This window comes from Lissotriton vulgaris, chromosome 3_1, assembly GCF_964263255.1.
Source record: "Lissotriton vulgaris chromosome 3_1, aLisVul1.2, whole genome shotgun sequence".
Classification (NCBI taxonomy): domain Eukaryota; kingdom Metazoa; phylum Chordata; class Amphibia; order Caudata; family Salamandridae; genus Lissotriton; species Lissotriton vulgaris.
The window spans coordinates 1,606,986,524-1,607,003,336 of NC_141689.1; the positions used below are offsets into that span (position 1 = coordinate 1,606,986,524).

The 16,813-nt window shown below is 45.9% G+C and overlaps 1 protein-coding gene across 5 annotated transcripts in view; it reads right to left on the reverse strand.

Moving 5' to 3' along the window:
• Positions 1-1,258: 1,258 nt before the first annotated feature.
• Positions 1,259-16,813, reverse strand: part of FSD1L (fibronectin type III and SPRY domain containing 1 like) — a 359,379-nt gene continuing 343,824 nt past the window's right edge. For all 5 annotated transcript variants that reach the window (XM_086962086.1, XM_086962083.1, XM_086962085.1 and 2 more), the window contains 2 exons: positions 6,286-6,374; positions 1,259-2,059 (listed from right to left, as the gene is read on the reverse strand). In XM_086962086.1, coding sequence (XP_086818212.1) covers positions 1,940-2,059; positions 6,286-6,374 — 209 coding nt within the window. In that variant the 3' untranslated portion in view covers positions 1,259-1,939. The remainder of the gene's footprint in view (positions 2,060-6,285; positions 6,375-16,813) is intronic.

The window sequence follows — 16,813 nt, forward strand, 5'->3', positions numbered from 1 at the left end:
ATGGTACTGGACGATGGGCCGCGATCAGCTTTAGGGACCACTCCCTACAAAGCCTTCAGCGCCATGGGCCGGCAATCGGAACACGACTTTGTGTATGGTCGCGCTCCAGACACCAGAGACACTCTTAGTGGGAGTCCGTGACCGACATGGCGCGGTGACAGGGGTCGTACGGCTTGAACCCCAAGGTCTTCTTAATAGATATCCTACAGACCAAAAGGAGGCTGACAAAAAGTTTAAAAAAAGTCTGTCAAGAAATGACAGGGTGGTAAGCTCGGTTCGATGGATCTGCGCTGGCTGGCGCGGAAAGAAAAGAACGTACGTCAGCAAGCCTAATTGGCGGTTATATTGATGGCACTGACGTCACAACGCTGACATCAAGCAGAGTCGACCGATGCCACCTACTCAGGGGTATTGCTAAGAAAAATCTACTGGATGCAGCCGGACGCCTGGAAGTTCAAAAGTAAGGAATCTGCAGCTAGATGTCTCTATCAGATGAAGGGGCACACAGAACCTAATGTAAAATGACTGAGGTACACAATGATCAGGTGTTCAACTATGGGGGACAAAACAGACAAAATAAAATGTGATCTTTTTCAATTATTTTATTAGAACACTGTAAAGAAAGCTAATTTGTTTAGTTAACACGCTTGAGCTTATTTATAGGTTGTTTCAAGCGCTAACGTTAAGGTCGCCTCTTAGAACAAAGAGGGGAGTCGGAGTAGCTGAAGGCTAAAAATACAGATTTATGAAGCTGGCCTTCCAGACTGTTATACAAAAGCATGTAGTTGGACACTGTTTAAATGCCAAATGTAATGTCACTGCATGAAAGATACCTGTGCATGGCAGACAGCTACACGTCTTGTGACCACAGTCATCCAGTGCCTGGTAAACCAGTAAAATACAGTGCTCTTACAATAGTATTCACATGACATCTCCTCATTCGCCACTGTATAGCAATGGTGCTGAAAGAACATTCCCCAAGTTGTGTGGTTGGCAAGTTTTACCGTTGTGGTATCATCAAGTGGTTAACCAGATGGAAGCTTGTAATTTCAACACTAAAGGAAGAGAGTAGTTGGGAAGGATCACGCTTATAGGTTAGACTGAAGGGTTGGTTGGTTTGTTCATCAGGAATTAAATGGACATGACACAGGAGGTACAACAGGGCGCTGGGGAATACATTTAAAGGTGAGCCCTTGCAAAAGGAGTAACAGGTTTGTAAATCATGGCAATGGGAGGCGCAGCAGAATGACGACAAATAGACAATTTCTTCATTTATTTAAATCCAAAGCAGACTGAAGGAGTCACGCTACAGCATACTGTGTTTGAGGAGGTTAGTGCAAGTCTACTCCAGCTTTGGCTTGGTGCTTCTCCATCTGTCGTCCTCCTTTGCAGCAGACTTTTACAGACATCTGTGTCCTCAGCATTGTCAAGCCACCTTTGGACATTTATCCAAATACCATCACTTCAAAGAATGAATGTTTAAAAATACTCGATGTGAAATGTATTCGCATTTAAGAGCTTTTTTTGTTAACAAATGTTTTTTCAGACATAGGCCCAGACTGCCAGAGCTGGGCTTGTTGTGTCTTTGAACCGATAAGAAAAAAATGCCAGTATATCCAAGTCAAAAAAATCAAAAAATCCAAGGCCAAAATGAAAGCACGCAGCCTAACTCTCACTCCTGTCACCTAGTCTTCACAACCCGTAGTCTCTACAGTAGTTCTCTATCACGTGCGTGGAAAAGGTTCAGCGATCACTCCAGATGTAGGCTCCAGGGCCTGGATCCCGTAGCAGCAGCAGAGACGCTGGTTAGGAAACCGTTTGGATCCGTTTGCTCACAAACTCTTGCGTCAGGTGACAGCGTAGAAGTGAAACAAAAAACAAACCCACTCACTCTGGAGCAAAGCCCCACCCACCCTTCTGGAAAGTGCAGCACGTGACGCTAAGCAGCGTTGGTGAGGCTGTTTGCTGAACCGTTCGTTCCGTTTTCGCTCTTCTGCAAAGTCTTCACCGCGCTTGGAACCTGCAGTCCTGTGTGTAACGTTAGTCCACCGCACCAAACCTAGGGAGGAGAGAAAACGCATCAGAGAAGCAGGCTGAGGGATAGAGCGGGTGGGGGGCATGTATTTGAGAGAGGGCAGCAACACAACATGAGAGAAGCAAGGAAACACATGCCCTCGCTTGAAGAGCGAAATAAAAAAATAAAAAAAGTAGTGCCCTAAATGTGAGCCGGTAAAGGATGCACCTGCAGCCAATCAAAAGGATAGCAAAGAGGCTATTCTCCATGTAAGGGACAAACACAACAATAGGAGTGCAAGCCAATGAATATCAATCATTTAAAGGAGTTCTCTGACACCACAGCTTAAAGTAGTCAAAATAAATAAGCATTGGTAAAGCCAATAGGTCTTGTCTATGGCTTAGCCAATGCTTTAGCAATGTTGTGCACTAGTGTGGCTGCTGTTCAGCATTGCTATAAGTTAATGGCATAGATGAGAGTTGCATGGAGTGTCAGAGTTGAATGGCGAAGAGTGGAGTAGAGTGTCACAGAGTGGAGTGGCGAGGAGTATTGTGTATTGGAGTAACAGTGTGGAGTCCCGTAGTTTGGCATACACGGAGTGGCATAGAGTAGAGTGAACTGGTGTACAGTGTTGCAGATTATAGTGGCATAGCGCGCAGTGGCGATGATTTCAGCGGCATACAATGCAGTGTTGTAGAATGCAGTGGCATAGATTAGAATGGCGCATAGTAGAGTGATGTAGAGTGCAATTGCATGGTTAGCGCAGAGTGGAGTGATGCAGAGGGCAGTGGCGCAGAGTATAGTAAAGTCAAGTGGCATAGAGTTCAGAGTAGAGTCAAGTGGCATAGAGTGCAATGGCATAGAGCGGTGTAGAGTTGCATAGAATGGTGCAGAGTAGAGTATAGTGCAGTGGCATAGAGTGGAGTAGTGCAGACTAGAGTGGTGTAGAGTGCAGTATTGCATAGTAGAGTGTCAGAGGGCAGTGGTTTAGTAGTGATGTTGAGTGCAGTGGCATAGAGTACAGTGATGCAGAATAGAGTGCAGTGGTATAGAGTACAGTTGTGTAGAGTGCATTTGCATAAGGTCCATTGGCATGGAGTGGCCTAGAGTGCAGTGGCGTGGCGCAGAGTGCAGTGGTGTAGAGTAGATTGTTTCAGAGTTGAGTGAAGTGGTGAAGAGTGCAGTGATGCAAGGTAGAGTACAGTTGGGTAGAGTGGCAGAGTGTAATGGTGTAGAGTAAAGTGATGTAGAGTACAGTGGCAGAGTACTGTGGTGAAGAGTAGATTAGAGTGGAGTACAGTGGATTGGCGCAGGGGCATAGAGTTGAGTGTTACAGAGTAGAGCGCAGTGTTGCAATGTGGCATAGGGTGCAGTAGCACAGAGTGGAATTGTGCAGAGTAGATTATTGTGGCTTAGATTGGAGTGGTGTAGAGTGCAGTGGCAAAGAGTGCAGTGGTGTAGAGTAGAGTGGCGAAGAGTGCATTGTCATAGATTGGAGTGGCACAGTAGAGAGGCGTAGCATGAAGTGGCATAGAGTGCAGGGGCGTACAGTGAAGTGGTGAAGAGTGGAGTGGTTTAAAGTTGAGGGGTGTGGAGTAGAGAACAGTGGTGTAGAGTGGTGCAGAGTAAAGTGCAGGGGCGTAGAGCAGAGTATGCATGGTATGGTTCCGCACTGTCAATACAGACAACGTATTTTCAATTGAAATGGTCAGTAAATTTTCATAGACAAACTGTTTAATTAATAAAACTATACAGTGCACAAATGAAAATGTGTGTAAATTGCATCACCTAGTGTAATGATTTGTTTTGATCATATTAAAGTATTTGTTTCCAACAAACTTCGGAAATAACAAAAAATGTGCTTCATTTGTGATCCTAATTCTGATAAACTCTGAAATACTTACACAGTTAATTTAAATATTGTTGTGTAAGAAAATACCTCTTTCCTCCTCCCAGTAACCAGCAAGATTGTCACAAATTCTCTCACTTTGAAGTCAGAGAAAGAAAAGTAAACAAGCGCCTTCGGAATAAAGCGCCTGACATTTGACCCCAGTCTTTGAATACACAGCAAATGTGACCAAGATTTTAAGGCCTGTTTACAGAGAGGGAGTCGGTGGAAGAACACAGTAAACACGCTTTAGGCGAAGGGAGGGACAAACTGAACCTGGAGAGCCTAAAGCAAATAAAGCCAACAAATAGAAAGTCAGAAAATGTGAGTTAGAAACCACAAAGCCAATCGTAAGCAACAAGTGGATTGCACTCTTAGGTCAACTTTCTGAAAGTTCCCAAGATGTTGTTAGCAAACCAGACAGAGGCTGCGACTTAAAAACTAGGAATGTTCACATTTATTCAGGTATACCATTTATGGAAATACACATATGTGCAATTCATGTGTCTCAATTTTCACACATATGTGCAATTAATTTGTCTCAATTTTTGTTAAATGGTTTAAATAAGAGGTAAAAATGTGTACAGTGATCCAGCAATGTTAGTCTAGTGTCTAATCTTAATAACCAATTCTGTCAAGTTAACCAACATGTGTACTTCAACATGGTGTGGCCATTTGCCCTGCTCTGACCCTTGGTTTACTACCTTATATCAGTCATTGTGGTTCTGTCATTTCCTTCAAACTGAAGCCCACAAATTCCCAACTATCCTACCTATTTTTTAAAAATAACTTTTATTGGTTTTGGACAACAAAAACATTACACAGGAAAATCATGATACAAATAACTGGAGCTGCATTTTCTACAGTCATGCCTTGTATATATTTTCTATATTACGAAATGGTACTAAATGGCAGGTTCTCCAGCACAGTCACATATTACTCACTAAACAAATCAAATATTTTCATACTCATTTCCTGTAGCTATCCAGCACTCCATTGACTCTGCAGTTTTCATAAGGGAATCAATGGTTTTTATGTGACACCTGTCTACAGCTGTGCATGTGTACCCATAATAACCATCTGAAGAGAGACTTGCATGTCGATGGGAGAGGATGGGTCAAAGTCATTTAATAGAAACTGAGAACCTGCACATGTCTGTGTATGTGTGTTTATATAAACTGAAAAAAACAAAGGTTAGAATGACGCTATAGTTAGGTATGGTAACAATAACTTACTTTGCATTAAAAAACTCATAAATTCACTGAAAAATCATAGTTAGACCTGAATGCAAGTTAAAACAACATCTGAAACTTTAAAAAATACAGATTTTCGTCTACTTCTAGTTTACTGAGCTAACTAGAAATTACTTGTCATGAGAGATGCAACATGTCAGGTTAATGAGCTGAGCAAGGTTGGTGGACACGTTCTAGTTAGCTCTGTAAACTAAAACTGGTAAATTTCAGTAATTTCAAATGCTACATTTTTGACTGACATTTTCACCATACTAATTTCATTTTACCCTTTGTTTTTTCAATGAATTGCTCGGGCTTTTTAAAAGTAAAAGAAATGGGTTGGGGTGCAGGGCCAGGTCCTGCGACCAACACCCTGCTACGCACAACAGAATTATTTTTCCCTTGTCCCCAGGACTCACTCTAGGACATTTGCCCCCCCCCCCCCCCCCCCACCCACACACACACCCACACACACACAAGGGCCAAGAGTTCAGGGTATCCTTACCCATGCACTTTATATGGTATTTTAAAAATATTTTCAGGACTTGGGGATAGAGTCCCCAAGTCCTGCAATGGTGACTGCAACATCTCCTGAGGACCCTGACTCAGTCCTGCAGAAGCAAAATGAGTAACGGGAGAAAAAATCCAATGGCCATTCACAACTCTTTCATTTTTTACATTCCCGGATGCTCAGGACTTCTTAGGAACTCCTAAGAGACTAACCATCCAGATATCTCTATTTTTTTAACCTTAATTTATTTCTCAAAAGTGGCAAAAATATACTAAATCACAAAAATCATGTTCTTTTGAGTAAAGATCTAGCTTTCGGCCAAATCGGTTTTAATTCTGTCCAGCCATTTTGGTTGTAGCTTTATCTAAAATTGGCAATAAAAATTGCATGGACAAACTGTTTTGTACCCACCCTTTTCCCCTCCCCTGTTTGACAAGACGTTCCAGGAAAAAACTGAGGTGGATCAACTTTTGTTTTGAAAGTTTTGTGAAGATACATCAAACAGCGCCCAAGTTAATAGCAAACCAAAAAACATTTTTCCTGTGGAGAGTATAACCTAACTATAACTACACAGTTGCAACTGCCTTTGGGTTTTATATATGCACCACTTCACAATTATAACTAATCCCCAAATACTAACCATGAAACTGGGTATTAGTGGCTGGGTAAATTTAGCTTTGAAGGTATGCAGTAGCTGTTTCGAGCTTGCATTGTAAAATGAGAGTTGACCTGAAAGAGAAAAGAACATGTCTAATGAATAAAAGCAAAGCATTTATAAAAAAAACGTTAAACAGGTCAGGAATTAAGCATTAATTTCCTCCTGTAATTTCTAGTACACGACTTAGTGGACATGTGTTTAATGCAGAGATCAATGCAACTTTAAGGTCAGTGCTTTGAAAATCCATGTGGTCAAGCAGATACCGTTCCCCATCAGCAGTACAAATGTAGCTTTCATTATAGGGAACCTGCATGGTGATGCACTGGCATGGTGGGCCCCCTATTAATCCATAAAAATACCAATCTTTCAAAATTATACACTATTTATTTCAGAAAAAAATAAGTTTGAATGAAATAGTGCTTGGCAGACCTGAAGCACCTAGGAATTCCAGATAGGAAAGTGTACATTGCCCACTTCAAGCATTTGAAACATGTGAGCCAGAGGAGTAATATGCCATCATCTTTCTGGTACAGGCTATTGGGTAACATTAGGAATGACCAGTTGCAACCTAAATCTACCACTATGTTTGCGTTCTTGGCAGTCCCCCTGCACTAGACCACACGCTGCTATGACAGAGGCTTTGGTGGGACAGGTGAAAATACTTAAAACCATCCCTATCCACTACTTACCTAATTCCAGATCAATCTGAACTTTAGCTGAGCTGATGGAGGTAGTAAAGCTTCACATTTTCTTAACAAAGGAAGAAGGGGAAGATAGACAGGTGAACCTATTATTCAAGTGTGGCCTGTATTGTGACTTCATTAGAAACTACCTCACCTCTGTCCGTGAAACGCATGACTCAATTTAGAGACATTGGTCATTAGCTCCCTACACACCAATATGCCAACCTTTAAATTACTTTTACATTATGATCTACTCAAGTACTTCCAGCGACTACATGAGCCAACCATTTGCCCAACACATTCCAGACACATGCTTTTAAAAATAATCTTTACTTGATTTTCAGCAGGTTATACATAGTATAAACTTTGACAGCTTTATTATGCAAAGTATCACAGTAACATTTGGTAGAACAACTCTTGGTGGGGTACCAAGCAGTACTGTATACAAGTGTCATGAAATGTAAGTAGCATTGTGTGCATGCCATTGAATGTTATTGCCACTAGAACCATTTAGAATTTTCTACAAATAAACTGCAAAGTGCCTAAAATGATCTGATCACATCTAACTTACGCATGTATTGTGGATTTGCCCATATGTGGACGGGAGTAATTATTTATGTATGGACATTGTGGATGGGACTAATTATTTATGTATGGACGTATGTGATACAGAAGGGAGGGAAGGAGGGTACCTCGTATAACACTTAAAAGTGGATATATGCTGATCCAAGTCCATATTGGACTTGGCTAGACCTGTCGCAACGCCTGCCATATATGCAATCATTTGACTGTATGCTGTGTTGGGTGTGTGTAGTGAGGACATGCCTCACAACATGGTTGAAATGGATGCATTCAGTCTAGCCTGTATGAACGACAGATACTCACACCATTGTATAGGACTAGTCCCTGAAGGTGCACGTGAAGTATTAAGTGCTTGTGCTCTATGCTCCGAAACTAGTGCCTTGCAGAGATACAGGAGCCAAGTGCATGTCGTAGGGCCAGTAAACTACTTCCACGTCACATATATTCTAAGTTTTGCCAAACCCAGGACCAAGTCTAAAAATGTATTAAGGTTCTTACATGCGGCAGAGCGTTTAATATTACCAAGTAGGAAGTGTGGACCCTGAGCAGTTATTAACGTGTCTGTCGCTTCCCCTAGTGCCACGGCTATCTCTTTCCAATATGTATTAAGGCGAGGGCAAGTCCAGACCATATTATGAAACGTTGCTTCTGAGTCTAAACCGTGAGGGCAGGCATCATTAGAGGTAGGGTACATGCAAGCCAGTTTATGTGGCGTAAATATGTGGGGTGTAAGTAATTGAATTGCGTATACTTCAGCCGAGGGCTCGTGGATATGATTTTAGGATAACCTATACAATGTAACCATTGCTTATCGGTGATCGTGATCGACAACGTTGAGTCCCAATAGATGCAAAATTATGCTAATACGGATGTAGAGTCGGTCTGAGAGAGTTATAAGTCGCCATCACTGCATGTTTGCCCCTTCCATGTGTGAGTAGAGTCTGCGATGTGGCGGATTCTGTATGGTTATTCCCCCACGTTTGGAGGAATTGTTGCGATAACACATGGAGCATAAAAGTCCCCTGTGGTATCCCGAAGTCTTCTATTAACACCTTGAGATTTTGCAGTTGTGAGTCTGCAAATAAGTCGCCCAGGTGTCCAGTCCTGCCGCTCTCCAGGTCTCTAGCTCCGGGCATCTATGACAACTAAATGAGGCTTGAAGAATCTCCAAAGGTAGATTTGGGGCATATGGTGTAGGTTGGCCTTTAGGGTGCACATATCTTAACCAGCTGCGCCTAGCCGCCATCATCAGCTTAGAGAACTCTGAATTCCTAAATGCAAAATAGCTAATCCCAGTTTAACGGGGCCAAGTCCTGGGCCAGATTAAAAAGTTCAAGACTAAAAGTCCAACCATTCAGTTGGCCCACCCAGCAGGACATCCAGTAATGAAATAAGGTGGGGAATCTGGTAGATGTTACAAATGCAACTTCTTGAGGTATCTGGAGACCACTGAATCAGGGTACAGCTGCTTCACAGATGGAAAACTGTATGACTATTTTGCTAGGGCTGACAAAATAGTTTTTCAGTGAAACTCATAACAGACTGCAGAGGTTGCTTTGGCCTCACAAAACTGAATGCCTAGCCTATAAAACACTACATAGAAATACATTTTCATAACAGGCCCATCTACTCAATATACTCACAAAGCAAAAATGCAAAAAACTCTGTCTTTGATGCACCTTGATTCAGATCTGCCCAGTCTCAAAACGTATCTTCCTCGAGACCTGCCACTGCATTGTGGAACCCTCTTCTCATTCATTCACAAACCAAAGCTTCCTTTGAGCCATTCAGACGACAGAAAAAATCTCACTTTTCTATTTTATTTTAAACTAGTATGGTCACCGCAGCTACTCTAGCATTACACAGTCAGAGGCAGTCGCAGAACTATACAACCCTCAATGTTACCGGAGAAGTCTGCGACCTGAACAATAATAGCAGTCCACCAAGTAGGTGTGTTTTATACTTCCTCCGCCAGTGAATGTCTGCAGCATACACAATAATCACTTACATTACACCGCCACAGCAGTAACCGGAGACTCTTGTGTGCTTTGTAAATCTGTTGCAGCACCCCAGTTCTCTCTTTGTGTAATAACACCACACAGGCACATCCTAACGGAACGTTGAAAGAACAATAAGCAGGATGGGGAACCCCCGACTAGACACAGAGCAATCCCAACCGACTGATGCAACAATTTCTGCTACCGGTGGGGGAGACGTCACACACCATGCTACCTTAAACCTGAACACTTCATCCGACCATTTACCTCGGTTCAACAAACCAATAGCAGCGATATTAGACATTATGATTACTCTGGGCACAAAAATTGACTCACTATGAGCAGAAATGTTTTTGGGGAGAGAAGATCATAAAAAGCTTAAAGACAGGGTGGAAAAATCGGAATCCACACTTGCATCCTTATGTCCTACTGTTTACACAGCCAAGGATCAAATCAAATCCCTTCAACAAAAATACTTGGAATACTTGAAAAGCCGGGTAGAGGACCAGGAAGGGCGATCCTGCAACAACAATATCCGCATTGTGGGGCTGCCGGAACGGGTGGTGGAACCCAGCATGGACCTTGTCCTAGAGTCCTGGCTTAACGCAGATATCCTCCAAGGCACTACCCCGGAATTCTTTTCGATAGAGAGGGCACATAAAGTACCAGGCAGCCCTCCACGCCTGGGCAATCCTCCTAGGCCAGTAGTAGCGATTTTGTTAAACTATCGCGACAGAGACCATATCCTCCAGGTGACCAGGACTCGTGGTCCCTGGCAGATTGAGAATGCAACAGTACACATTTACCCAGATTACACCCTGACGGTACAACGCTGCAAATCATCCTATATGGAAGTCAAACAATGCCTCAGAGACCACGAGATACAATATGCATGGCAGTATCCAGCCAAACTGCGTATTTGACACAAAGACAGCAGTATATATATTGCTCTACACCAGAGGAGGTCCGGTCATGGATAGATCAAAATGGATTTGCACATCCTCCACCCAATACTTTTGCATATCCCAGACAGGCTTGGAAACTTGTGGGCGCACAAATAGCCAGAATAAAGCGTCCTACAAAGGCCCAGCTGGCAAAAGAACGTGCGCAGGCCATAAAGACAGCGTAATATCTGGGTGAACCTGTGACGCCCATCAGATCTGACTTGGAAGTGGCGCAAGATCAGTTGCTGTCCCTAACAGACTAACAACATGTCGCATTGACGGGGGCAGCCAGATATCACCCCACAGGCGGCAGGTATGTTGTTTATCAATGTACTGTGTATTTGTGATATCTCCTTGCTTTGCAACCTTGGGTTCAATAGTCTGCCTGCTTAAGTTCCAAAACAAAAGCCCAGTCATTTCCACAGTTCACTTGGAGGCGCAATAGTAAGTCGGAACATTAGGCACTGTGATTCATCTGTCATATAAACCCTTTCACAGATTTCCAAGAGTAATCCTAGAAACACCATCTCACAAGTTATGGATGTGGGCATCCAAACTAATAAAAAAATCATTAGAGATTAAGCAAAGGTGTATTCTGTATAACATACACAAGTTTTGACAATGCAATAATTTTAAACCATGCCACATGGCCGCGTAGTGTCACATCCCTTTTAAACTTGGTCAGGGCAACTTATTTTCTTCCATAAATACGTCCCTGTCAATATACACTTAAAAGCTCACAAATCGAAATTCTCTATTCAAAGCCTGCCACAGGATATGGTATTCCTCCGGAAGCGTTCATCTAATGAGGCGGAGAAGTATGGACTCTGACCAATTCACCTTGACGACCGTGTATCTTTTATTACTCGACTCAAACAGATCTTTGGATCTGCTAGTTACAAGAGTAGTTTGCCCTCATATAAGCGACATGTTGTGTCCATCTCATGTCGCTTGAGGCCCCTTATCGGAGTTCATTCTATCCAGCACGCTGATGGGTAAATAGCCAAGGCAAAGGGTGTCCGAGACAGGGGTTAGCCCGGTCTTATGCTCCTTCCCAATTGAAATGATGCTGACATAACCGTGGCTGACAAGATCATGTAAAAGTGTCAGACAACCTACAGAAGTTAGGGCCAAATTCCATTCTTTTCAGCACCTCAAGAAAGGAAGGGCTTTCGATCGAATCAAAGACCTCTTTTCAGCATTTACAGAGACCACTATGGCTGGCTATACCACTCTCCTAGCCTTTGCAACTAAGAAATGCAGGTACCAAAGATTTATTCTGGTCATTGTCGTCGACATGCGCCAGACTGAGCCTGACTACTAGCATGGTTACTACCATTTACAGTCTATTCCTCAGCAGCTTTGTCACGACCTTTAGCTCTGTATTAAGCTGGTGTTCCTTATGTTTAATTAGGACAGTAGCTGTAAGGAGATCTAGAGGGAAATGTTCCTTCCTGTTTGGGCGCCTTTAACTCACGCAGAACCCCCGGCTAATCTTTTGAAAACTTCTGTGAAAAACCACTGGAGCCCGGAGCTTTGCCTAATCTCAGTACACAACTGCCTTCGCCACCTCCTCAACAGAGATATCCTCTAACCTGGTGATGCCCTCCAGGTGTACTTTCAACATCAGCAACTCCCATACAAATCCTTCAACAAGTCCTCCTTGTCACCCAAGCGAACAGTGTATCTTGCATCGAGGTGCATCAAAAATGTCTGTACAATCCCTACATTATCTATCACAAGTCTGCCTTGTAGATCTTTGGCCACATTTGCCACCTAAAGCTGTCTCTTACTAATATAGGGCAATAACTTGCCTGCCTGGTTTCCCACTTTGTAGAGTGTGAGCTGCACCGCTACATAGTGGGTCTTTGCATCGTGTAGCAATTCTGCCTAGCGTTCTTCCCTCTTATCCAGCATCCGTCTTAGGGGAAGAACTCTTCACCGCCTGCTTTTCCAGATCTATCAGTTCCCTGTCCAGGTTTGCTATCATCTGTCCTTTCTGTTGCTATTGCCCTGTCACATTCAAGCTGTCCTGCCTCTTCATGGCTATTAAGTGTCTCTTATTATGTGACCTCTGACTCCACAAAGCCTAGGTTTCCTCCAAGTAGTGTTTCACAGTTTATTTTATTTAGTTCAACACCTAGTTATCCTTAAGGTACTACAGGTTTAACTTCCATTCCTTTTGCCAACTATTCTTATAGACTTAAAGGTTGTTACAAAGGCAGAGTGGTCTGAGATACCCCTTGAAATGAATTCCAGGTTTCTAAATCTACAGACATATGCCCCGGGGGTAAATATATAGTCTAACCTCGAAAACATATCATGCAACTGAAATTAAGTGAAACTGTCTGGTTTCACCATGAGAACACCTCCATATATCTAAGACCAATGAAGACTGAAGAACCCCAAGCTCTGATATCTCCCCATCCATACCTCGCCCACCTGAGTACCTATACCTATCCCATCTATTATCTAAACTGCGCCGAGTCTAGAACCGCTCCGATGAAGAGGAGCTTCTGAGAGGGACACAGGTGTGACTTCGGCACATTGATGGAGAACCCCAGCAGTTGCAGGAGGTTGGCTGTAGTCTGGAGGTGGCTGACGACTGTCTGGGGCGAGCCCGCCTTCAACAACCAGTCGTCTAGGTAGGGGGAAGACTGAAACCCCTAACCTGCGCAGATGAGCTGCGACCACCGCCATCACTTTCGTGAACACCCGTGGGGCGCTGGTAAGGCCGAAGGGGAGCACGGTAAACTGAAAGTGCTCGTGGCATACCGTGAACCGCAGGTAGCGCCGGTGGAAGGGCAGGATGGGATGTGAAAAAATGCATCCTGCAAGTCCAATGCTACCATCCAATCTCCCGGGTCCAGGACATCTAAGACCTGAGCCAAAGTCAGCATCTTGAACTTCTCCTTCCGGAGGAAGCCGTTGACGTTCCTTAGGTCCAAGATAGGGCGTAGGCCCCCTTTGCCCTTCTTGGAAACCAGAAAGTAATGGGAGTAACAACCACGTCCTACTTCTGGCCCAGGAATGCTCTCCATGGCCCCCTGGGCCAAGAGGGCCGAAACTTCCTCTTGCAGAAGTTGCAAGTGATCCCCCGACACGCGGTGGTACTGCGGTGGCATGGCTGGAGGGGTCGCCTCGAAGGGGAGGGAGAAGCCCCTTCGGACGATGTGCAGCACCCACCTGTTCGATGTGATGGTGAGCCAGTGAAGGAGGTGATGGCGAACCCTTCCCCCCCACTGGCGTTAAATGGGCCTGAAAGCTCGGAGCAGGAAGGCTTTGAGGCGGATGCTGCGGGGGTGGATGTGGACAGGCCGGGCCGTTGTCCCCTGTTTCCGCCGCAACGGTAACCACTTCCGCCACCGTGCTGAATGTTAGTCTGAGGCCTGTGGCTGGCAGGGAGTGTGGGAGCACACCTTCCATGGCCACGAAAGGAGTGCTGGGCAGAAGGTTGCGGACGCGAGACCGACAGGCCAAGGACTTGGCCGTAGCCCTGGGTCCTTAAAGCGTTCCAGCGCATGATCTGCCTTCCACCAAAGAAGTGGCTGCCATCAAACGGCATGTCCATAAGGGTGTTTTGGACATCAGACGAAAAGTTGGCAGACCTCAGCCAGGCGTGGCAGCGAACCGCCAGACGTGGATATCGCTCTTCCTAGCGAGTCCGTGGTATCCAGTCCACATCGTATAGAGTACCGCGCTGCGTCTCTTCCCTCCGCAAGTGCTTGAGCGAGTTTCGCCCGGGCTCGCTCCGGGCACTCTGGCAGCAAGGCGGCAAACGTATCCCACAAAGAGTGGGTGTAACGGCCCAAGAGGCACGCAGTGTTAACCGATCGCAACCCCAAACTAAGGGAGGAGAACATCATCTTTCCGAACTGTTCCTACCTCTTGGATTACCGATCTGGTGGTGCCGTCGGGAATACAGATTGGGAAGTAGAGGCTTGGATAACCAGGTTCTCGGGGGTGGGCTGGGTGGACAAGAAACTAGGGTCGCCCGGGGCTGGGCGGTGGCGCCTAGCGACGTTCCTATCTACAGGGGGACCTGTAGTGGCATGGACCAAGTGCCCAACAGGACGTCTGTGAGAGCCTCATTAAACGGCAGTAGAGGCTCTGGGGAGCTTGCCTGTGGTTTAAGAACCTCGTTGAGGAGGTTAGACCTCACTGTTGTGACTGGGAGCTCAAGAGCCAAGGCTTTGGCCACCCTCATCATCACCACACTATAAGCAGCCCCTTCCTCAGTAGCCACGGTAGGAGGGGAGACAAAACCAGTTTGTCTGGGGAGGTATCCAGGCCACTGGCTTCCCCTAGTTCTTGTGTTCAGTCCTGAAATGACTGGCACTCACGTGCCAGGGGGTCCTCAGACACCCTCCAGTCCCCCTCGTCGTCCATGTCCTGAAATTCAAGTGTAAAGGCTGGACCCAGATCCTCGAAGTACTCTGCTGCAGCCGGCGCCTAATGCGGCGTTGATCTACGCCGCTCCGACGCCGGATCCGGACCGAGGGGTAGACCAGGGACGGCGTTGTGCGGGGACGATGCCGGGGATGACACCCTAGGGGCCGACGCCAGAGGGGTCGTAAGGTCGACCAGCGGCGACCCGGATCCGGAACCGGATCCAGCGGGACCTTGCGACGACGGGACCGAAGTCGCAGACGGCGCCGGGCCGAAGCACCCGGCCCCCTTGGGCTCCCAGTCGGGCCGTTTGGCCCGAAGGCGACGCGGAACCCGACTGAGGAGAGAGCGACCTCATGGCCATGAGGATGGCATCGATCTCCTCCGGCATCGCGTTCTGCCAAGGGACCAGCGGGTATGGAGCAGGCCGCGACGCCAGCGGACCCGCGTGGGCAGTGCCACCCGAACCCCCGGCCGCGTTGCGCGAGCGTCGGGGGGGAAGTCAGTAGAGCGATGTTGCCTCTTCGACTTCTTGTGCCTCTTACCTGAGGACTTGGAGTCCGACGAGTGGTGTCGACTCACCGAGATGTGATGACTCCGGCCCCGCGACCGGTCCCTCGACCTCCTTCTGGACCGGGACCTCGAGCGGCGCGGGCCGACTGCCGGAGCTCGAGGCGCTTACAGGACCGCTCCTGCCTAGCCTTCGACGTCAAGGCCCGAGAGTCGGGGCACGACTTGTCATCGTGGTCTGGCCCCAGGCAATGTAGGCACTGGCGATGGGGGTCGTTAACCGACATCAGTCGGTTGCAGTCGGCACAGGGCTCGAACCCGGGCATCCCTACCGGCACCGATTGAGTTGTAGACTCGAAACGGATCCAAAAAGGATCGAAAAAGTTAAGTCAAAAAGTGACTAAAGGGTACCACTTTCTCCGGACCTGCGCTTTCTGGCGTGCAAAAAGAAGAACTGACGTTAGCGCGCGAGGGAGGCGTCTAAGTACTCTGACGACGTCATCCCGGCGCCAACAACTCCGACGACGGACCCTCAGACGACACCTACTGACCCGCAGGGGTACTGGTACGCAACATTTTCCGGATTCAGTCGGACGCCTGGGGATATTCTATTGTAAGGAATCTAATACTAACTTGTTTCTTTCAGATATATTCAGTTGGAGACAGTGCTGTTGTTGTCAATGAGAGTCTGGTGATCTACGGTATCGATGCAGATGTGATTTTTTTGGCTGCTGTCGACAAAGCAGTACCTGTGAGGTCGAGGAAGTGATTTTAAAAGATGTAAACCGTCATCAATAACAAGGACTTTGTAGTTGATGGCACCAGATGGGAAATCAGACAAGGCTTCAACTGAGGTAGATTTTAACAATTTTCTTTTCAGATGCTAATCTTTGCCCTCATTTGAAGGTTTGTTTGAGAAACTTCCAGACTTTTCCCTTAGGGAAGCAACTCCAAGCACTTTAGTAGTAAATTTCAGCTCCGGAACCTCAAAATGCCTACTTTTTTGAATTCCTGTTGTGGAAGTGCTTGGTCACGCACTTTTCATGGAATCCTCCCTAGAGGAGGGGGTTTCCCCTTAAGGTGGGGCTATTTCTTCTTTTCTGCAAGGAAAAGTGCCACCCTACTGTCCCTGTAATTCAGTGTTTTAGAAGGGAGAAACTAGCAGATGCCACAACAAGATGCGCTGTGGCATGGATAAGGACAGTAAACATACTGGTCATGAGGATCATCAGTGTAAATCTTCTGTCCACGATGTAAGCAAAACTTCTTCTCTTTTTTCAGTTATGATTGCAGTTAATAATAGGTTAGGCTTCCCCTGCCCCAGAAAATGGAGTTTGATTCACAAACCCCTAAAAACAACTCACCGTTTGCTGAAAGCTGAAGTTCGGTTTGGCTGAATTCCAGA